General features: G+C 49.3%; 1 protein-coding gene across 6 annotated transcripts in view; it reads left to right on the top strand.

Moving 5' to 3' along the window:
* LOC116942958 (rho GTPase-activating protein 26) overlaps positions 1-23,889 on the top strand; it is a 112,641-nt gene extending 88,752 nt beyond the window's left edge. For all 6 annotated transcript variants that reach the window (XM_032955469.2, XM_032955467.2, XM_032955472.2 and 3 more), the window contains 2 exons: positions 5,584-5,663; positions 18,208-23,889. In XM_032955469.2, coding sequence (XP_032811360.1) covers positions 5,584-5,663; positions 18,208-18,293 — 166 coding nt within the window. In that variant the 3' untranslated portion in view covers positions 18,294-23,889. The remainder of the gene's footprint in view (positions 1-5,583; positions 5,664-18,207) is intronic.
* The last annotated feature ends 315 nt before the right edge of the window (positions 23,890-24,204 follow it).

Below are 24,204 nucleotides of genomic sequence, written 5' to 3'. Positions count from 1 at the left end.
GGTAATCACGCACGACCCCAGAGAGAGCAGGATCCTGACCTCTTTGGCTCTAAACCGTCACCTCAAAAATGCAGCGTTGTGCCGGCAAAATTTGATGTCATGTGATTTTAATTATATATATTTTTACGAAAACCATATTTTGTAAGACATACCATTTTCACCTTCGCCAGAGTTAAAATAAAGTAACGTTTCAATCGAGACTCATTTGGTTCGAAAGTTGAATGGGATTATACGTAATTTTTTTTTTTTACCGACACATCGGAAGCCAAATTGCGCCCCGTGAAACGGAATGGACGTTTTGAATGTCGCTTGCGATATTGGGCCACAAGATTTCCGCGTCCTCGGCGATGTTTTGGTTTTGTCGCCGAGCTGCGTTTTTCATAAGCCTTAGCACGAGGCAGTCGACAGGTTGCGTGGTTACCTCCTTAAATAACATGGGAGACGTCTGGGCTTCATCGAACGTGCGAGATTCGCTGCACAACCAAAAGGCATTTAGTGAGGCACCGATGGCTTATGGGGCTTGAGTGCCACATCTAATAAGACATCCGTGACACCGCCATGGGGGGGCGTCACAGTCACGAGGTGTTAACTACCTCGCCCGGTATGCAGGAGGTCGCGGGGAGCGCGTGGGTTCGATCCCGACCCTGACGCCTGTATATTTTGAGTTTGCATATTCTCCCCCATGGTCGCGCGGCTTTTTTGTCGGGTCCGTTTAGAGTGCTTGGCTGCTCTAAATTTGCACGTGATAAGCCACTTCGTTGGGCTCTCATTTGTGGCCAGGTCACTTCTGAAAAAGAGCTACGTAGCTCGGTGGGCCTTACCTGGTAAAATAAAAATAAAAATTGTTTATTGTTATTATTTTTAGTTTACATCCAGCTTACAGTTTTTGTTTAACATTAAAATGATGTGACTAATGGTTACAAATTGCGTGACTCGCCAAAGAACGTTTCGCAAATGAGCGACCGGCTGCTACACATGCGAGGCAGCAACGTTTGACACGCCGGACGAGCGGCAAGTTGCGACGTGGCGAGCGTGGAGTCACGGGGGGCAGAGGGGGGGGGGGGGCGAGACATCGCGATGTTTCCCAAAACCCAACGTGGCGCTCTTCGGCGACGGCGCCGCGGCGCTGGAGGGGGGTGAGGGCCGGGGGGTGCGTTTCTGCGGGTGCCAGCGTGACACGCACGAGCGATTATTATTTTTTTCCCCTTCAAAACATTGTCAAATAACTGCAGATGCGCGCACGCCACGGTGCGCGTGAGGGCGGTTGTGTTTGAGGCGAACCCCAGCGCGCTGAGGTATTTCATGTTCTCGCCTGCTGCCGCAGCCGCGATGAGCGGGATTCACACGGCCTTCGTTTCGGAAATTCCGTGCGAGAGCGAGGATAGGTGAGACAGGATCGCTGCTCGTGATGGGTTGGGGGGGGGGATGTGTGCCAATAGTTATGGTTGGGGGTTGCCACTTGTCCTGGTTTGCCCAGGAATTATCTCAATTTGAAGTGGCATTCTGGGTCAACGTGTACGTCTCTCCAAATCACGAAAAGCCCTGAATTGTCAGTTACATTATAATGATATCCTGCTCAAGACAACACGTTTACATGCAATTCTCCTCGGTATTGTGAGATATAATTGTTCCCACGTTAAGTGTTGGGGGTTTTTTTTAACTGAGCCTGACGATTGTGGTGGCAAGGTGAGTTTAAACGGCCGTAGCCCTCGGGGCAAGGTTGCAGCGGCTATTTTTTTCCTTCCCCAGCTGCAATTCGCAGCGGACTTGAGAGAGAGAGAGAAGCCGAGGCCGCCCGTGTCGAAAATGAGATCGCGAAGCCGAGAGCGGTGAACGGCGCTCGGCGCTCGTTCACCGCGGGTCGAAGGGGGCCAGGGAGGTCACGGCAGAGGCCCCGACACTGTTTATTACTGTGCGACTCGGCTTGTGTAGTGACACGAAAATGACACGTTATTGGACGGGGGCGATACTCCCGTCGCAGCAGCGGTGCCCGCTTGCCAACTCGCTTTTGTGCTTCGCCCGGATCGCTCCATCTCAGCGGCGTTTGTTGTAATTTTAATCTGCTGCAATTGAACAACGCAGCTGGGCTGGCCCTTTGTCAGTTTTTCGTGGATGCCTTTCGAGGTTGTGAATGCGTCCGCGCGGGCGTTTGCTCTGCCAGCGTCCGAATCGAGCCAGGGCATCTTGAGCGGAGCGCCGACTTCCCATTGCGTCTGTCTGCAAGTGCAGACTGCTCCCAACGCCGCGAAAATATTTACTCGGAACCTTGGCCCAAGGGGAGAGCCGTATCGGAGAGCCTCTCATTAATAAAAATGTCTCGTTGATTCCATTGAGTGGTGTCCGTGTCAGATTAACAAATCATCACGTTTCGTGGGGTGTGAGGCAACCTTTCCTTTCGTGATGACATCGGAAATGTATACGCGGTACGCAAATTATGTATTTCAGTCGTAAATGAAAATATTTTTGATCTCGTTCAAGAACTTCCTTTTGACCCAGGATTATTTGAATACAAGTACTGTTCTGATGCAAAAAACATTTTTTCGTGTGTTTGTTTAGAGTGTAGAAACAGAGTACACGTTTACTGATCACACTTGTTGTTTATATCCATTACCAATCTAATGTAGTTTTTTTTTAATTGTCAAAAGTATTCATTTGTGGGCTCACTGCCAGCCTCAGTAGGGACCTTGCTAATGCGTGTTTATATTTCGAGACTACATGTTGTCCCAGCCTGATCTATTAGGCGAGAGCAGTTTACAGCCTAATGAGGCCTGCGTGTGTTGTGTTCCGAGTTGTGCTCTCTTGCGTAGCTTGTGCCTCCTATTTCTTCTACTGGATGTGCAAGGCCTAAGGAAGCAAGTGCTAAGGAGGTTGAGGGGAAGATTTAAAGGGGTCCATGGTGTGGCCAGTCCGTGGTGTGGCCAGTCCATGGTGTGGCCAGTCCATGGTGTGGCCAGTCCATGGTGTGGCCAGTCCATGGTGTAGCCAGTCCATGATGTGGCCAGTCCAGGGGATGGCCAGTCCGTGGTGTGGCCAGTCCAGGGGATGGCCAGTCCATGGTGTGGCCCGTCCAGGGGATGGCCAGTCTATGGTGTGGCCAGTCCGTGGTGTGGCCAGTCCATGGTGTGGCCAGTCCAGGGGATGGCCAGTCCGTGGTGTGGCCAATCCATGGTGTGGCCAGTCCGTGGTGTGGCAGTCCAGGGGATGGCCAGTCCGTGGTGTGGCCAGTCCGTGGTGTGGCCAGTCCAGGGGATGGCCAGTCCATGGTGTGGCCAATCCATGGTGTGGCCAGTCCAGGGGATGGCCGGTCCATGGTGCGGCCGGTCCATGGTGCGGCCAGTCCAGGGTATGGCCAGTCCATGGTGTGGCCAGTCCAGGGGATGGCCAGTCCATGATGTGGCCAGTCCAGGGGATGGCCGGTCCATGGTGTGGCCGACCCATGGTGTGGCCGATCACTGGTGTGGTCGATCCATGGTGTGGTCGATCCATGTTGTGGCCAATCCATGGTGTGGCCACTCCATGGTGTGGCCAATCCATGGTGTGGCCAGTCCATGGTGTGGCCAGTCCGTGGTGTGGCCAGTCTGTGGTGTGGCCAATCCATGGTGTGGCCAGTCTATTGTGTGGCCAGTCCATGGTGTGGCAAGTCCAGGGGATGGCCAGTCCGTGGTGTGGCCAGTCCATGGTGTGGCCAGTCCATGGTGTGGCCAGTCTATGGTGTGGCCAGTCCCCGGGGATGGCCAGACAAGGGGATGGTGACGTTAAGGGGTACGATGTTTGCGTAATCATGAAGACCATCGCTTGTTCGCTTGCATTTGACCGTTTAAGCAGTGGACCGCACACATGGCGTGAAGTTTTTCCGAAAGCCGGGAAAAAAAATCTCTTTAATTTTAGATGGTCCCCTGGTATTGTTGTGGCAAAGAGAACCCTCAACTCGACGGCTGATAGAAACAACATTCATAACCGGATTTAATGTTCTATAGTGTTTGTTGACTATCTGCGTCAAGCGAGAATTTTCCTCTCTGCTTTAATTTGTAACTTGAGCTTATAAATGTCAGGTCATGTTTTTTTTTATGATGGTGTATGTGTGTTAGTTCTGCAATATCTACGCTTGTAAAGTATTTGCGATCACATTTGCCCGTGGCTAGTAGCATTCCGTATACAGTCGCGCTCGTTTTTACCGTACGGTTTGCGTAATTTTATTTATACGTACGGCGCGAAAGAAGCTCTACATACAGTACGTACATATACGGGCAGCGATATTCGGGTGTACATTTCAAACCAGTTAACGGTGGTGGCTAATCATTAGTGTAACTATGAAGTGGATTTTATTTTCACTTGGGCATCGTATGTCAACCAATTAGCATGTGGCGTGCAAAAAATAATTGACACCCCTTCCCTAACGGGGCGGGGGGTAGAAATTCTCACGAAATAAGTTTTCGCAGTGGTGACGCTACATTCATTACCACGTGTGTGGCAACCCGTTTACTTTCTCTCCACAAACAGCATATATTCTTCATTAATACCGTACATAATTGCCTTCAACGTGACCCCCCCCCTACCTGTGTTACGAGGGCGATTTAGAAATCTTAAACTGAACTTGCCCCATTTGTAGAGCCGCCATTGGTGTACGTGTTGGGAGTTATAAAAACAGATCAATTAATCGGTCTTCTTCTTTCGTATGGCTGATGCAGAGCAATAATTTCCATCAATTATGAAGCTCGTGATATGTGTACATTTAATTTGCGTGTTTCCAAAGTGATGTGTGTGTTTTTTTAATTCATTTATACTGTAAACAATAGGTTTACATCACCCCGAGTGGCCACTAGAGGCGCTACCATTCACCGCAGTGTTACAACGTACACTCTTCGATTATTGGATGGAATAGGGAGCTTACATTGGGAATTGGTGGGTAACCAGCACCACCCTAGGAGCGATGTTCACACTTTACACCAGCTACGCATTTGAGGCTGAGTGGACCTTGTGGAGGCCCAGGACTATTTCAGATAATCGTCACTGGTGTTGCCTGTGAGCGGGAATCGAACTCGGGTGGCCTGGTTCGTAGTGCAGCGAGCGAACCGCGACACTACCATAATGATGATGATGATCCACATACCAACCACACAAAATTGTTTCGGGTTCATAAGAAAATGGCAACACTTGAGTGTTGATTATTGTGCTTGTGTGCTCGAGTAATCAACCTGTGAGTCGAGCGAGCGTGGGAACTGCGATCCCAGGTGCGGTGGTTTGCGTGTAGTATGATGTTGAACTTCTTTCGCACCGTACGTAGCCAGCCGTGCCAATCGGCAGTTGTTCAGTGGCTTTTTCTTTGCCTTCGGGGGAAGAAACACCCCTCAATGTCCATAAATTGTCCCACAGAAGCTACTCCCTTTGTGTCGACACCTTTCCGTGTCAACGCCTCTCGCTTTGCTGTGGCTTTACCGCACCGTAACACATCGCACCCCTCCATCCCTCTCCCCCTGACCACTGACCTGTTCAAGTCAGCCCCTCTGTGCATCCACCCACCACACTCTCATCTAAACATCCGCCCCCACCATGCCGCCCACCCCTTCACCTGGCTTCCCACAGGAAAGCACGCGCGATCGCTGACTTCAAATCCGACGACGGTACGGTGCTGGACTTCAGCAAAGGCGACATCTTCCACAACGGTGAGTGTGTGCGTGAGGCCATTCACCTGCTACACCGCCCCCAGCACCCCGTAATTACCCTTTTTGGGATTTCACTTCCAAATGACTCCGCTGGGAATTACACAGCAGAAGCAGCAGCATTCATTGCCTCCGCTGCTGGCAGACTAATACCCACTTGCAGGCCAGGTGCTGAGCCACCTTTCTTCCGCACGGACAGCTTCCGCTGGGGGTGCCCTTCGAATTGTTTCAGATGAGAATTGACGCACGCTCACTTCCCCGGTGTGCAAAGGGTGCTCATGCCCCCAAGCAATAAATAAATAATGGCAGGCGGTGCTTGTATGATTATAATAATTAGTATATTTTCATTTTATTGTCATAATTATAATATTTTTTTTATGATTAACATTTCTCCCCCGACTGTGCCCCACCCTCCATCGCACTGCGCTCCCTCCCTCCCTCCCTGCCTGCCGAGCAGCCCCTGAGCCGAGCTGAGCCTGGGGCTGGCTTGGGTCGGCCTCGGCCTGCAGCTGAGGCCACTTCCTCCTCTGGGCGTTCAGTTGGCGCCTCCTAATTTAGTCAGAGCCCCCCCCCCCCCCCAGATGAGGACGGAACGCGCCGCTGGCTCCCGCTTTGTTGCCCGGAGCGTCTGTGACTGCCGAGAGGAAGTGCGGCGTGCGTGCCTGTGTGTGTCTGTGTGTGTCTGTGTGTGTCTGTGTGTGTCTGTGTGTGTCTGTGTGTGTCTGTGCTTGCCTGTGTGTGTCTGTGTGTGCCTGTGTCTGTCTGTGTGTGTCTGTGTGTGTCTGTGTGTGTCTGTGTGTGTGTCTGTGTGTGTCTGTGTGTGTGTCTGTGTGTGTCTGTGTGTGTCTGTGTGTGTGTCTGTGTGTGTCTGTGTGTGTCTGTGTGTGTCTGTGCGTGCCTGTGTGTGTGTGTGTGTCTGTGTGTGTCTGTGTGTGTCTGTGTGTGGTACAGTGGCGGTGGGGTTTTTTTAACGCAGCGCACCAGGTACTCATTTGAGGCTGAGTCGAGCTAAGGGGGGCCCAGGACCGGTTAAGATAATCGCCCACTGGTGTTGGCCGTGAGCGGAAATCGTGCTCAGCTCGCCGGGTTTGTAGCGCAGCGCGCCAACCGCTATGCTGCCGCTCCCCTACATCGCCACCGGGGAGACAAAGGCGGTCGGGCGTGGTGCTGGCCACCCACCCCCCTCGTGTGCCGTGCCGGCCTTCATAGGTGCTCGCTAACAGCACTTGCCCCAACAGTCTGTTGAGGCTACACGGGGGGGGGGGGGGGTGTCTTTGTGTCACAGTGGAAGCGTGTCCCATTTTCTCTGAGTGACATGAGTCATGGTGGGTGGCACAACTATAGGCACGCGATCCTTGCTACTGCACAGTATGTTGTGTAATGTGTGGGGTGGTGTGGGGGTTGGTAGGGCTCCTTCCCATTTCCCAGAGGGCCACTGCAGCCAGTGTTGACGTTCTCTTCCGTGCAGAGAGCTTTTTATTTTGATTGATGTCTTGCCCAGAATTGTGCGGGCGAGGGCCAGGAAAAAAGGGATTTAGCAACACATTCATTGTGCGCTTTGGAGGCGGGGCGCAACTTGCAGTTTCTGCGTCTGTGCTCGTAAAGCGCGCCGCTAATAGGCTGGTGCCGCTTTCACCAGACGCTCTTCTTTTTCCACGCTTTGGTTTTTGAGCCCCGGCTTGTTTTGTAAAGGTTTCCACGCAGCATTTCCGCGCGGTGTCACCGTGACCCGTTCGCCCCTCCCCACCGCAACTTCAAAAAAAAAGTTCCCTTCACCCACCCCGGGCACATACACCCCCCGGCGAACGCTTTGGAGTCTATGTGGCGCTGAGGAGGAAGGAAACCACAGGAACACAACAACTACAACAACAAAGACGACGTTGCATGCTTACGCCTTCGACTGGGGCATCAACGTCTTCAGTTGGCGTAAAAACCTGCCCGGAGAATTGGTCAGCCGAGAAGCGCTGTCAAAAACGGCGCAAAGGCGCCGTGAGCAACGAGGCCGATTCCAATCCCCCCTGGCAACGGCGACGAGGCCTTTTGTGCTGGCAGAAGGTCTCGCGACCACCTGTGCATCATCATCATCCTCATCGTCATCCTCCTCATCGTCATCCTCCTTCTCCTCGTCATCATCCTCATCGTCATCCTCCTCATCGTCATCCTCCTCATCGTCATCCTCGTCATCATCCTCATTGTCATCCTCCTCATCGTCATCCTCCTCATCGCCCCGCACGTTTCCAGCGCGGGTGTTGTCCCGGTGTCACCCCGGCGACGCGAGTTCTTGCCGACTCGGGGGGGATACATTCTCTGGCAGTTGCTGCACCGCCCGACTGCCCCCCCCCCCCCCGGTGGATTTTGCCGTGGTCACTGTGCCCCCCAATTACCGGGGGGCTGCGAGGCGCTCTCAGCTCCAGCTTGATTCCAGCGTTTGCTGGCAGAGTAGAAGGTAAAGGTGCAAGCCCTGTGAATTGCCTTTTCACATCACTGCTGGCAGAGGGGCCTCCACTAAAGGGGGAGTTCCTAGAGAGCGCCCCTCTAAAGGTCTCGAGGGTGTTTTGGCCAACTCTTCCACGCTGGTCAAATATATTGGAAGAGGCGGGAATGCCCACACTCTACTCCGCCACACGCGACTACTACCGATCGACTAACTGCGGTGGTGTAATCAACGTATACTGCAGGGTGCACGGAGACCGGGTAGATTTAAGAAACCTTCCGATTCTTCCAACTGACAAGTCTGGAGCTCGAATTGGCCACTGGGATGCAAGTTGAGCAGCGCGCTGACCATCAACACCACGGGCAGCATCCGTGAGACGAGTACTGAGGCAGTACTCGTCGTTGTCGTAACTATCGCCGAGATGGATGAACAACTAGTTAAAAACATTTGAGTGAATTTAGATTACGGCCGGCCAAGAGCACACCTGAGCGTGCAATGAATGAGTAGCTCACGGCTAAAAAAAACAAGCCAAATGCTTCCCAATAAAGAAAATCCTCATTTTTTTATTTCATGAATCCTTAATTTGCAGTGGGTTTTAGTTCTTTGGTCCTGGCACTTTACACGGAGCGTAAATATATAACCAAACATTAAAACAGCCACAAGTGAAATCGGCGAGTCCCACATCAATGTAAATGACGGTATACATTTTGACAGCATAGTGAATTTCAATTGGATGTATGCTTTATTGTCTCTTATGTAGGCAACTGCGATGAAATAACTACTGTACCGATGAATCGTTAATTGATTAACATACATTCTTAGAGTTATAATACAGCCATCGAACCGCTTGTAAAATGTATTTTTTATTTGTATATGCTGTGCGTGATGGGGTCATGGTGCCTCTGTAAGCCATCAGAGGTGCTATCATTCATTGCACTTAACAAAACTTATTTTATCATGAGCGAGTTTTTTTTCACATTTGTACGTATAAGAAGCCAAATATCGATCCGCTTTGTCAGGGGGGGGATGCGTAACCCACCACGGTGGCTAGATGTTAACTACCTCTCTTGGTATACAGGAGCACGCGGGTTCGATCCTGACCCTGACTCCTGTTGTATATTGGGAGTTTGCGTGTCTCTCTTCTTGTGGTCGCGTGGATTTTTCTCCAGGTCCTCCGATTTTTCCTTCCACTTTTAGAATCAACGTGGGTTTAGAGCACTGTATTTGACTGCTATAGATTTCCACGCGCTAAGCCACTTTGTTGAGCCATCATTTGTGGCCAGGTCGCTTCTGAAAAAGAGCTACATAGCTCATTGGGCCTTACCTGGTAAAATAAAAAAAATAGTTTAGTAGTTTAACCGGTACGGCGGTGGCCGTCTCCGCTCCGCCGCTTACCCGGCAGCCAACGCCAAGAGCCAGGCCGCTGCCAAGACGGGGGTGGGGGGGGGCGCCCCCCGCATCCACGCAATCACGATCTCCCGCTCGCTCTCTCTCGCTCGCCAGTGGACACTCGCCCAACGCCGATGCCACCGCAGGCTGGCTAGCCCCGCCGCACCTCGGCGAGCCTTGCCGGCAAAAATGTGCGGCCCTCGACCAAAGCGCACGGCCCCCTGTGCTGCCGTCGGCCGACGCAGGCTCCAGCGTCGGCAGAAGCGGCTCCCAACTACCGTGCCTCTTGTCAGCGAGAAGAAAAATTACCACCGGTGGCATGGCTGTGGAGTATGTAGGCTGTGCTGCTGTACTGGGCCTTGCGGGCCAGAGTGGCTCTGGCTCCGGGGCTATGAAGAGATGGGGGCGGGAGGGGGAAGCGGGCAGGCGGGGGACCCCCGTTTCATTCCGTGTACCATAGCCCGTGCCAAGCATGCCACGCTAACTGGTCTTATGCCAGCCATAGACTCATGGCGCTCGTCACCCTCGCACCTGCTGGCAGATGACTCTTCTACCACGGAGCGGCAACAGCCCCCTTCCCCATCACCCCCCCCCCTACTGCCCGCAAGGGGAGATGCCATTGTAGGAAGAAGACTGCCTGTGATGCGCGGGTACCCAGAGCTGAAATAAAACCCGGGCCAGGTGGATCGGTTGAAATGTGAAGAGGTCAGAGGGGTCCCCACAGCTCACGACGACGATCAAAGAGAGCCTCCGAATTGAACGTCATTGCTTTAAGTCATTTCCCTTTTCTGTCTCGGTGCGCACCGCACATTCCCTGCATGTCTCGCGTATGCAGACAGCAGTTCGTGGATCGATTTCATCAGTTGAAATCCGTGTTTTCGCACGAGGGTGTCCCCCCAACCCTGCTCCAAGCCGCGCTGAGCAGCCAGCGTGGTGAACTACATTCACACAACCCTCCCCCACGACCAAAATGGGAGTCGGGGAGGCCTTCGTCATCCAGCGGTGGATTGACAGCCGGCCGTGAGTATTGGTTGTTGATGAAGGCCGGCTTGGGCTGGGCATATCGCCAGAAGGGGGACGGTGGCTGATGGGCAAGGCTGGTGACCGAGGAGGGAAAACACGTCCCAAGAGTACGCGACCACCGCGGAGATGAAGCAATGCAAAGCGACCCGCGCGCGAATGCGGTATGGATTGTGGCAATTGCAAAACCCGGGGTGGTGACAACGACGTGGCGAGCCCTTATATCCAGCAGTGGATAAGATCGTGGCTGCTGATGATGGGGAGTCGATAACGACGCACAAGAGAACATCGATTCGTAAATCGAAACGCGAGCCCCGAAATCTCGACGGCTTTCTCGCTCATTGTGTGCGGGCTACAGGGTACGCGTGGTTAATTTGCCACTGAATTATATGGGCAACGTGCGAGGCTTCTGTGCGTGTGTGTGTACGTACATACACAGGTGTAGGGTAGATCCCGGGATTTCTGGTCACATTATTGACCATTAACCGTGCAACGCTTTAACGTGGCCGTGATTGATCTTCGGCGGGATTTTGTCCATTGACGCGCAGCGTGAAGCCCTTAATCCCTCAAAGGATTGCAGCCAATAGCCCCATGATGGCGCGTTTAAGGGAATTAGCTACTTGTGGGTGTGGTTCATTGCATTACGCTACTCTCGTGCAATGATATATATTCACATGAAACCGTTGCTGCCTAATTAACAACGTTAGCGTTAAATTTTGATTTAAAGCTTTCGTGACTGCAGTAATTCATATTCTTAGCTCTTTCGGTAAAGTCACGTTGAAGGGAAACAATAAAATAATAAAATATATATATAAAACAATAAAAATTCTCACGACGTTTCGACCATAACACAAACGGTCGTCATCAGGTGTGTCGGTTTGCATTAATTTATTTATTTTCAAACGGTGTATTTATTTATTTATAATAAACGTCAGCGCCACGCGCAGCGATTTGCCAGTTTATTTAGAAGGACTAGTCCATCTATGTTCTGAAAAGAGGAGGGGGGAGACGAAAAATTAATGTATGCTGTCTGAAAGCCACTGTAAGCGTGAACAATTAATTAAGACCTGAAATGGTTTATCAAATCTTTCCAATGATTGCTAAGCCAGAATCCATCTTCTCGGTTGAAATTGTCTCTGTGCTTGTATATGTGGATAGCCTCATGAACGAATCTCTCATGGTAGCCAGATGGCTTACAAAGAACCTCTGTCTTGGAAAAGTCAATGTCATGTGAGTCTACTGAATTATAACAATGATCTGCCACGGCCGAGGTGTTGGTCCTACCATGTTTAAGGTCTGCTTTGTGTTCACGAATGCGGTCCGAGACATGGCGTTTGGTTTCTCCAATGTAACTACTACCACAGAGGCAACTTAGTTTGTAGACACCAGGGTACTGTATGTCAGGAATCACATCTTTTACAGACGGAACCAGATCACGGATTTTATGTAATGTGTTGAAACGGACCTGGATCTTGTGTTTATTCAAGATTTTGGAGATCTTTTTTGTGATCCCCGCAATGTAGGGTAAAGTGATGGTTTTGAAAGGCTCCTCAAGAGGGTCCTTCTTCATGGTTTGAGTGATAGCTTTGCGGATTGTATAGTTGGAGTAACCATTAGCCTTAAGAGCTTGGTGTACGTGCTTGAGTTCACTGCCTATGTGTTCCTGGTCGGATATGCATTGGGCTCTATGATGCAGAGTCTTGATGAGAGAATTCTTCTGTGATGGATGGTGGTGGGAATCCGGTTTCAGATAAGCATCCGTATGGGTAGCTTTCCTGTAGACAGAGTGGCTCATTGGACCATCAGGTCTCTTTTTAATTAGGACATCCAAAAAAGGTAGCTTGCCATCTTTTTCGACTTCCATGGTAAATCTGATGGCTGGGTGTATGGAATTGATGTGGTCGAAGAATTGGTCTAGAGCAGGCCGGCCATGTGGCCAGATGACAAAAGTGTCATCCACGTACCTCTTCCATAAGGTTGGGCGCAGAGTGGCAGTCTGGATGGCGTCAGTCTCAAATTTCTCCATGAAAATGTTAGCTATAACTGGAGATAGGGGGGAGCCCATTGGGGTGCCCTCAGTTTGTTTGTAGAAAGTTCCATTCCAAGTGAAGTATGTATTGGTTAAACAGTGTCTCACCAGGGGGGGTACCTCAGTGTTTAGTCCTTGGTGAACCAAGTCTTCAATGATTGCGATGGTGTCAGGTACAGGAACCTTGGTGAATAAGGAAACTACATCAAAACTGACAAGCAGGTCGTCTGGGGACAGGGAAATACCCTTGATTGTCGATACCAGGTGAGTAGAATTTTGTACCGCAGAGGTGGTTTTCCAGTAAAAGGACGCAGGATTTCAGACAAAAAACGAGCCAGTTTGTAGGTGGGGGAGTTGATAGTAGAGACGATGGGACGAAGGGGTGTATTTACTTTATGTTTTTTGGTAAGCCGTATAATCTTGGTGGCCTGGCAGCAGAAGGTTTCAATGAAAACTGTTTAGATTGATCAATTAATGCGGTTGAATCAGAAAATATTTTGTTGGTTTGTGTGACGAGGCTGTTGGTGGGATCTCTTTTTATTTTTGTATAACTACCATCGTCGAGTAATTCTTTAATTTTGTTGTATTCTATTTTATCCATGATGACAGTAGCATTGCCCTTGTCAGCTGAGAGGACTACAATATCATCCCTCTTTTTTATTTATATAATTCAAAACGCTCATCTTTTCTGAGGTTGCTAGCTGGCATCTTAGTGTTTTTGAGGGTTGCAGCGATTTCAGATCTTGCTACGTCTGCAGCGATGTGACCCAGGCCCCTGAGAGCAACGTCTACTTGGGCAATTATATAATTAACTGGTATGTGTTTAGGTGTGACTGCAAAGTTTAGACCTTTAACTAAAACGGATTTCAGACCATCGGAAATAGAACTGTTACTGCGATTAATTACGACTTTGTTAACGTCTAACTTTTTGGTGTGTGGGTCCGGTCTTTTGTTGAAGAGGAGGTTAAATTTGGAAATCAGGTTGTCCTTACATTTGGTCGACATAGTAGCAGCTGAAGAGGCAGTCATATTGTCTACATGTTCCCAATCCGATGTGGACATTGTTGCCGTCAATGATAAGTGTGATTTGTAGAGTGTCTTGTCTAACTGATCTAGTTCGGTGCGTATAAGTCCGATTTTTTCTGAGATAAGAGCTAAGCTAGTTTTGAAAAGAATTCGTTTCGCATTAGAAGAAGTTACAGCAGCAGAGGTCAGTGTAAATGTGATTGGTATTACCCCAGAGTCGCGGCATCTCTTCAGAAAGGTGAGAGACTCGATCAGCTGAGCCTTCTTATCTCGGAGTTTGTTGAAGGATATTAAGTTATGTGGAAACCCTCCCCGTAGAGGTGGTTAAATTTTGATTTAAAGCTTTCTTGACTGCAGTAATTCATATTCTTAGCTCTTTCGGTAAAGTCACGTTGAAGGGAAACAAAAGAGCTAAGAATATGAATTACTGCAGTCACGAAAGCTTTAAATCAAAATTTAACCGCCTCTACAGGGAGGGTTTCCACGTAACTTTAAGATCCTTCAACAAACTCCGGGATAAGAAGGCTCAGCTGATCGAGTCTCTCACCTTTCTGAAGAGATGCTGCGACTCTGAGGTAATACCAATCGCATTTACACTGACCTCTGCTGCTGTAACTTCTTCTAATGCGAAACGAATTCTTTTCAAAACTAGCTTAGCTCTTATCTCAGAAAAAATCAGACTTATACGCACCAAACTAGATCAGTTAGACAAGACACTCTACAAATCACACTTATCATTGACGGCAACAATGTCCACATCGGATTGGGAACATGTAGACAATATGACTGCCTCTTCAGCTGCTACTATGTCGACCAAATGTAAGGACAACCTGATTTCCAAATTTAGCCTCCTCTTCAACAAAAGACCGGACCCACACACCAAAAAGTTAGACGTTAACAAAGTCGTAATTAATCGCAGTAACAGTTCTATTTCCGATGGTCTGAAATCCGTTTTAGCTAAAGGTCTAAACTTTGCAGTCACACCTAAACACATACCAGTTAATTATATAATTGCCCAAGTAGACGTTGCTCTCAGGGGCCTGGGTCACATCGCTGCAGACGTAGCAAGAACTGAAATCGCTGCAACCCTCAAAAACGCTAAGATGCCAGCTAGCAACCTCAGCAAAGATGAGCGTTTTGAATTATATAAATAAAAAGAGGGATGATATTGTAGTCCTCTCAGCTGACAAGGGCAATGCTACTGTCATCATGGATAAAATAGAATACAACAAAATTAAAGAATTACTCGACGATAGTAGTTATACAAAAATAAAAAGAGATCCCACCAACAGCCTCGTCACACAAACCAACAAAATAATTTCTGATTCAACCGCATTAATTGATCAATCTACGCAGTTTTCGTTGAAACCTTCTGCTGCCAGGCCACCAAGATTATACGGCTCACCAAAAATACATAAAGTAGATACACCCCTTCGTCCCATCGTCTCTACTATCAACTCCCCCACCTACAAACTGGCTCGTTTTTTGTCTGAAATCCTGCATCCTTTTACTGGAAAAACCACCTCTGCGGTACAAAATTCTACTCACCTGGTATCGACAATCAAAGGTATTTCCCTGTCCCCAGATGACCTGCTTGTCAGTTTTGATGTAGTTTCCTTATTCACCAAGGTTCCTGTACCTGACACCATCGCAATCATTGAAGACTTGGTTCATCAAGGACTAAACACTGAGGTACCCCCCCTGGTGAGACACTGTTTAACCAATACATACTTCACTTGAAATGGAACTTTCTACAAACAAACTGAGGGCACCCCAATGGGCTCCCCCCTATCTCCAGTTATAGCTAACATTTTCATGGAGAAATTTGAGACTGACGCCATCCAGACTGCCACTCTGCGCCCAACCTTATGGAAGAGGTACGTGGATGACACTTTTGTCATCTGGCCACATGGCCGGCCTGCTCTAGACCAATTCTTCGACCACATCAATTCCATACACCCAGCCATCAGATTTACCATGGAAGTCGAAAAAGATGGCAAGCTACCTTTTTTGGATGTCCTAATTAAAAAGAGACCTGATGGTTCAATGAGCCACTCTGTCTACAGGAAAGCTACCCATACGGATGCTTATCTGAAACCGGATTCCCACCACCATCCATCACAGAAGAATTCTCTCATCAAGACTCTGCATCATAGAGCCCAATGCATATCCGACCAGGAACACATAGGCAGTGAACTCAGGCACGTACACCAAGCTCTTAAGGCTAATGGTTACTCCGACTATACAATCCGCAAAGCTATCACTCAAACCATGAAGAAGGACCCTCTTGAGGAGCCTTTCAAAACCATCACTTTACCCTACATTGCGGGGATCACAAAAAAGATCTCCAAAATCTTGAATAAACACAAGATCCAGGTCCATTTCAACACATTACATAAAATCCATGATCTGGTTCCGTCTGTAAAAGATGTGATTCCGGACATACAGTACCCTGGTGTCTACAAACTAAGTTGCCTCTGTGGTAGTAGTTACATTGGAGAAACCAAACGCCATGTCTCGGACCGCATTCGTGAACACAAAGCAGACCTTAAACACGGTAGGACCAACACCTCGGCCGTGGCAGATCATTGTTATAATTCAGTAGGCTCACATGACAGTGACTTTTCCAAGACAGAGGTTCTTTGTAAGCCATCTGGCTACCATGAGAGATTCGTTCATGAGGCTATCCACATATACAAGCACAGAGACAATTTCAACCGAGAAGATGGATTCTGGCTTAGCAATCATTGGAAAGATTTGATAAACCATTTCAGGTCTTAATTGATTGTTCACGCTTACAGTGGCTTTCAGACAGCATACATTAATTTTTCGTCTCCCCCCTCCTCTTTTCAGAACATAGATGGACTAGTCCTTCTAAATATACTGCCAAATCGCTACGCGTGGCGCTGACGTTTTTTATAAATAAATACACCGTTTAAAAATAAATTAATGCAAACCGACACACCTGATGACGACCGTTTGTGTTATGGTCGAAACGTCGTGAGAATTTTTATTGTTTTAGATATATATTTTATTTTGTTATTGTTTCCCTTCAACGTGACTTTACCGAAAGAGCTAAGAATATAACGTTAGCATTCTGAACGTACAATTTGCTCGCTTTGAAAGAGACCGATCTAATTAAAAAAAATTATCACGACAACTTTGACACGCCTATGACCTCGACCGCACGCGCGGCGATTTATCTTATTTTTTAGCGAGCGTTCTGCAAAGTGGTGGTGACATTTGTCCACCTGTTGAATGCTTTCTTTGTGGCAGTGATTTTTGTTGTTGTTTATAAACCACGGCAAACATTTCCCTGCCTCTGAGCAACGGAAGTCACCGCCGGCTCTTGGCATGGCTGGCAGGCTCGTGGCGGTGTATCCCGCGCGCGCACACCGATGGCGATTCGACAAAATTGTCACGACTCCAGGTCACGAGTGAATTCAGGAATATAAATGTTTCTTTGTCCCGTGCGTTTTTGTCCGCCCCCGTGTGAGTAAGTGCTCAACTACGTTGTCTTCCTTCGTGTGTTGCCTCGTTTCTATTCTACCCCTCTCTCTCGCTCTCGTTCTGCCGGTCTCATTTGTATCGTTCCTGCCACCAGAGACTTTTAGGCACATCGTCACAACATGGCGCATTGTGCATGTACGTTGAAATTCTTTCGCATCGTACGTAGCCAACCCGTGCTCATCGGAGGGAATGACAACACATTGTTTACATAGAAGTTTCAGTTTTTGGATGCCTCATCATGAGCATAAGAATTGATCTAAAGAGATTGATGGATGCATCGATGCATCAGTAGAATCTTAGGGGTATCCCCCCACTCCTGTCCACTTCGTGGTCCATCGAGGGGGCAGTTCCACAATTTCGCAGTGCACATGTCAGACGCTGCAGAGATGGTGGGCAATCGCGAGAATAATCATCGAGTGTATTTAATGCCGTGGTACAGAGCGTGTCAACCAATTAGGGCTGCAAAGCAGATTAGGAGTCAACTTGACCACTTTTCCCGATTTGTAAGAAATGCTCAAAGGGGGGACCGCCAGCCACTCTGACAACCTGACTTTGTCGTCCACTCTGAGGCTGTGGTGGTGCATTTATTGTCACGTGAATGTCAAACCATTGATTTGCTGCTAAAACAAACCGTACGTAGTGACCTTCAAGATGACACCCACCGCCACCCTCCACGTATCGCAGAATGAATTGTGAATGCCGACTGTGAGGTTGCCTCATTTGTAACACCGCCCAGAGAAGTGCTAAGTAGTTTTGCCACCTCCTTAGCTACAAGAAACGAACCAAACAAGGACACCATTGGGAGTAAGAGAGAATTATGCGTAACTGACAAAAACAACCAGACCTATAACGTTTCATATACCGGGAAGACTTGCATACAGGGGTGCTTTCAACAATACCGATAGTCCCATATAAGTGTTAAAAACTATTTGAAGCACCCTGTATTTCCCTTGGACACATCCGATGAGCACGGTTGGCTACGTACGGCGTGAAAGAAGTTCAACACATACAGTACGTACGGGACAGCTGTCCCAAAAAGAGGTGTCCGTCCTCCTGGCAAAGCCAGGAAGAGAGGTGGCAGCCCTCGTGCCAGGCGTGCGTGCGCCTCTCTCACGGTGACGTGTTGTGCCTCCCCGCAGTTCAACCGGCGACGGACGGGTGGGTGAAGGGCAGCCTCAACGGCAAGAACGGACTCATTCCCGAGCAAATGCTGCAGATGCTGTGAGCTCGAGGCCTGCCGTCGGGGTGCCGGGGTGACACGGCAAGCGATGGGGGGCGAGGGCAAGGACGGGGAGAGGGAGGGCGGCCGCGGGTTGCATTGTGGGTAAACCCTCGCTCTTCACAGCTCTCCGACGTGCGCCTGTCGTACCGCGTCGTTTTTCGGCACGATGTCCGACGTTTCCGCCCGCACGCTGGGAGCTTCTTCAGGAACTGAATTTCGTGAAGAAGCTCTCGGCGCATGGAGCAAACGACAACAACAAACTTTTGCGGTCGTATGCACCTCGCTTTACCCCCTGTCGCAAGCCGACGTCGTTCGCACGGAAATTCAAAGGGACTTAAGATTTATTGCAGTTGCGCTGTAGCCAATGATCAAGTGCATTTTTGGGGCTTTTGTTTTTTACTTACAGTCTTTGTTTAGACGCGCGTTTCATTTTGCTGTTACAATGATTGAGTCCGTTTCTCGATGTTTTTATAATCCTGCAAATGTCTGTGGGCTTTCCTTCCCCGACCGCTTTACAGGGAATGCATATTGCTTCTCAATGCTGACCCGGGCTGCAGGAAGGTTACGGGAGGCCCTGGGGAAATGCCAGGATGAGGCCTCCCTTCTGAGGCCCTCCCTTGGCTCTTTCTAAGGCCTCCTCAGATCTGAGGCCCCACTCCCCTCTATGGCCTTGGGTCCTGACTACTCACAGCCTGACCAGCAGGCTTACAATGATTTCCGCCCCCCACCCCATATCAGCAATTCAATGAATTGTCACAATTCAGTTTTATTCGTATTATTTCGTGTTTTTCTTGTCTCGTTTTGCAGACATTCGTCCAACTTCCGACAGCCTAAGGGCAACATTACCGTATCGTTTACGTGTAATGAGCCGACCCGTTTGCAGATAATCGAGTCTCCCAATGCGCGACTCGGCTCACTCACCCCACGACACGATTGTACAAATCGCTTTAAATTAATCGGGCTAGTCGGCGCGCCATTGCCTTGACCGCCACGATTGCGGTCGAGCCACGAAGCGCTAAAAGTTCGTCTCGTTCGTGAGGTTCCAACGGCCGCTTGCCCAGTCGACCAGACCCCGGGGCAACCGATGTGATGGCGTGAGAATGGGGAGCGTTTGTAAAAAGCCAACTGCCTTGACATTGGAGTAAAAAGTTACAAATATATAAACGCACGGCTTTCCTGTCGGCGCAGCGGTTCCATTGAGCGAAGAAAACAACGACAAGTTCCAGGGGTTTCGTGACGTTATTCAAGGACGGGCGAAGCCAACGTTTAGCATTTAAGTAGCGGCGCTCAATGTAATCGTCTTCGTTCACGCAGTCTGCCGTAACCGTGGCCGTGCAGTTGCTTGTGGCCTCGAGTGCTCTATCAAAAGATCGAATATATCTACGAAATGTTATTGTCCATTCCACTTTTTGTTTACATTTTTAGTTGTTGCCCAATCCCATTTATATATATGTATTTGCACATTGTATAATACCCATTACCGCTTTTGTCGCAATATTTTAATACTTTTATTGCTTGCAACATGTTCCTTTTAATGCTTCGGGGAATTGTTATTCCTGCTGTCGGGATGTTGTAAGGGAATGCCTTAAATGTCAGTGTAATATAGCACGTGTTAGGTGCTTTGAAAGTACAATACGCTCTGTTGTGCGCTTTGATCCTGTGTCATTAGTGTTGTGTAAGGTCGCGTCAATAGACCCAGTCAGTGAGGCAGGGCCTCTAACCCAAGTGTAGGAAATGACCCTAACAAGCACTGCTTAATAGGTCTTACCAATCCCATGGCCCGTGATAAAATCGCCCGGAATGCGCCGGATCTCGGTAGCTAAGCAGAGTCGAGCCTGGACAGCGCTTGGGAAGGGCGACTGCCATGCACGGCAAGTTGCCACTTGCTGCTGCACTCCGTAGTGGGCACCAGAAGGCCAGTGCGGCAAAATCTAGTGTTTTGCTGTACAGTACTTCTACGCTCCCCGTCTGTGCTTCCCCTTCGCCAACCCACACTGGCTGGCTTGGTGAAGCGCGACTTAGACGGCACGGGGAGTGCCTCATCCAACAGCGGCACACCGTGTGACAGTCCCGTGGAGATGCAGAGTGCACTGTCGGCCGCCTTCGTGCGTGCTCCCATTGCCGTAGGAGCACAAGCGGTGGGGTCCCAAGTGTCATGCGGGTACAACGGACTCCCAAATTCGGCCAAGAAGTCTGCCCGTTGAAATAAAATATTTTAGCGCAGATCCAAATGTTGCACGCACGCACGCATGTCGAGAGCGTCTTTCGCATTGCCGCTCTAAATAAACGGGGTCACATGATGATCCCAGTAACTGCTGAGGGGCATGACTCCAAGTGACCCCCTCCTCCCCCCCCCAATCTGCTCCCCCTTCTGGCAGGGCGATTTCCACTCGTGGCACTCTGCACACGTGGCCCTCTGAAGCTGTCGGCTAGCAACGCGGACGTAGGGCCTACTGCCCGATTCATATCCGTACAAAAAGTGCGTTGGGAAGATGCAAAAGGAACGCCTGCAAGCTTACGTTGTCTCTCGTGTTTCAAATCATTGGCGGTGTGCGTGTATGCGCATGCATGTGGCCGTGTACATGGTCTCAGTACGCAAATAGTACTCAAATCTATGATTTGGAACCGAATAACAGGAAGTGTTGAGGCAAAGCGAGCACGTGAGCAGACTGGGTTTGGCCAAGGTTTTTCTCTCCCGATCGATCAGATACTATCAATAAAGACACTTTCATTCCGATACTATCATTCCGATACTATTATTCAGAAACTTCCAATCAGACACTATCAATCAAAAAACATCATTCATATGCTGTCAATCAGATGCTAGAAAAAATAAATTAAGAAAATACAAAGCCGAAGTGGAGTCGGGCAAAGCAGGTAATGCTCTCAGCAAGGCTCGCCGCAGCAAATTTTACATTTTTTTTCCAACATTTGGACCAGAGACATCAATCCACGAGCACATGTGGAGGTGTCAACCATCTCGGATTCGATGACGACATCGTCACTGTAACAACCAATGAGACGGAACCCCAGGTAATGAATGAAGAACATCAACAGAAGTTACAACGTGGGGCTAGAGATATTAAATACGGGCAAAGGGAAAGTTACGGCCAGTCGCTTGTCGTAAGCTGAACAAATAAAACATCTTCGGAGGGACACAACAATACTGCAAAATGTGTCACTTGACGGTGGGATCAATATCAAAATGATAAAATAAAGAGGTGGATGAGAGCAGGTTGGAGCGCTTCTGGGAAAACTGAACTTGCTCATCAAAAGCAACACAACCGATTTGCCGAATGAAGAAAATATTTCATCGGTAAGATATTTATCTGCTATCATGGCACGGATCACAAACGTGGCCATTGACAAAGTGGAACGAAAGCTGAAAATTATCCAAAGACGCACGGAGGGGTCACGCGTACTTGCATTTGCATTCGGAGAAAGAGAGACTCGCGGTTCGGAGAACATATACAAGTTGGACGTACATGAAACTTCTTTCGCACCGTGCATAGCCAACCGTGCTAATCGGAGGTGCGTGCGTGCCCGGGAGTTTTTCCTTGAGAGTCAAAATCATATTTTAATATTAAACTCTTTAGACACATGAGTGGGGCTAGGGAAGGACGCCGTCGCTCGAAGGGACGACGGTCGGTGGGTCGAGACTCACACGAGGGAGCGGCAGCCAAAGGCGTGGAACGTGCCCCAGGATCCGTCACGTGCGTGGAGCGACGTCACTCGGTGGGGACTGCTGCGTCGTGAAACCGCAAGTCGACGGGGAAAGGCTTCATCCAGCGGCCCGATGGTGTTATGGGAGGGGGGGTGGGGGTCAGGCTTGTTGGGGGTCATTGTCTTTTAAGTGTATCACATTCCTGATTTGTTATCGCGGCACTGCAAGCATGGTACGAGAGTTCTAAGCTGAACAAGTGCTGGTGGTGCATTACATCATCGTCAAACGAGCCGGCGGGCTCCCTAGCCCATTGTATGCATCTCAGTCCAAAGAAGTTTTATTTGATGTTGAACTACGTACATTACTTGCGTTGCGTATATTTATTGTCTGTACTTGCATTGCCTTAAACAAAAACTTACATTTGCCTATCTTGCTTTTATTCCCAGCCAGTATGTTTGCCTGCCCAATTGGTACGTGCCTACATGTCGCTTGCTCCAGAATTTTCGGAATCTGGGCCACAATGCGTAGCGCAAAACAATCACGCGTACAAACTGTGATGCGGAACCGCGTTGCGGTGGCAAGGGGGGGGGGGGGGGTTGGTTATTTTGTTCTTCGTTCGTTTGTTCACGTTGCCAACTTTACATTTTTTTCTTTCTTTCTTGCCGAGACGATTTTTTTTAGTTTTGCCGCGGGCGCCTCACTGCAGTCGACCTGAACGGGCCTCGCCACCACCACCACCGCGCGCACGTGCGCGTGCCCGCCCACGTGCCCGCGCGCGCGCGTTCTCAGTGGCATCGTCACAAAGTTTTGGTCGAGTGGATGACGCTGCCTGCCGCGGTGCATCGTGGGGTCTTGTCCAAGTTTCCCAGCGTGCGTTCACTCGTTTCACCGCTAACGTCAAAGTATCGGCAGAACCCCGTTTATGTCTCTGCACGTAAAACCCCACGGTGCTTTATTCCACCGGACTGCAGTATTGGTTTGCCAAAAACGACAACATCCAGCTGGATTTGTTTCGGCAAGCCGGCTGTGCTGATGAGACTCGCAGGGTGTGAATCTGCTCCAGAGTCCGTCAGGCTTGTCCAGCAAATGATTCGGGTTGACTGAAGTCAGCAGTTTGCCAATATTATCCAGCAGCGCATTCCTTTGTTTTTCAGAGTTTCAACATTCAGGGTCTCATAGTAATAGGTTTTACCCTTTTTAACTGGCACAAAAATTGACACCTTTATTCAAGGCATCATGTTTGCAATAACCACAACAAAAGCATGTCAAAATGCAAACAAAAGAGGCAACTCTGCTAATAATATGCACTGTCCTTGAATTTGATTGGTCCACACCCTTTTTAACTGGCACAAAAACTGACACCTTTATTCAAGGCGTCATGTTTGCAATAACCGCAACACAAGGACAGTGCATATTATTATCAGAGTTGTCTCTTTTGTTTGCATTTTGACTGCTTGTGTTGTGGTTATTGCAAACATGATGCCTTGAATAAAGGTGTCAGTTTTTGTGCCAGTTAAAAAGGGTAAAACCTATTACTATATCTTGTTACTGGCAAAAGGAGGTCACATAATTCAGGGTCTCGTCAGCAGAGTCCGGCTTGCCGAACAGATACCCGTCCTTGAGATCAACTTGTGGAGCAAAATCGCCCTCGCTGCAGGGAGGGGAAAATTACATTTGGGTGTAAGCCGCTCGCCACGTGTTGTTTTCCCGCCGCAGCCATCGCCGACTCGGGGAGTGCCGTTGTTCATCCGTGGGTCACACGGCGATGCCGCGTCCGAGGGGAGACGTTGAGCAAGTTTTGCACATTTCGCTCCAGCCCAGGTGCTCGGTTCGTCACGCGGGGGCATCTTGCACGATGCGTCGTTTGATGTCGCTCGTAGATTAAACATATATACTAAAATAATAAACCTTACGACAACAACAACAACAAATGCATCGCAAGTTTCGCCGAAAATTATTGAGGAGCGTTGAAAAGGGGCGTGCGATCGACGGAAAGGAATCTGCGAGGAGTCAGTCGAAGAGACCGGTTCAGGAATTCATAAATAACGGGGGATGTAGGGGGGTGGACGAGGTCACCGCTGCTGTTGTTTTTATAGCAAGGGAAGTCGGGGGGTGGGTGGGGAGGGGGCAGGGAGTGGAAATGGGCAGCACAACGAGCAACGAGAGACAAAGCGAACGACGGAGTAAAGACCGTGAGGAGGAGGAGGGGGCAGAGATGCAGCAGAGGGAACACTGCGGGAAGAGATGGCG

This window comes from Petromyzon marinus, chromosome 16, assembly GCF_048934315.1.
Source record: "Petromyzon marinus isolate PM22_M1 ecotype Great Lakes invasive population chromosome 16, UKy_Petmar_22M1.pri1.0, whole genome shotgun sequence".
NCBI lineage: Eukaryota > Metazoa > Chordata > Hyperoartia > Petromyzontiformes > Petromyzontidae > Petromyzon > Petromyzon marinus.
Note: the sequence above shows the minus strand (reverse complement) of the source record. Positions and strands in the feature narration are given on the sequence as shown.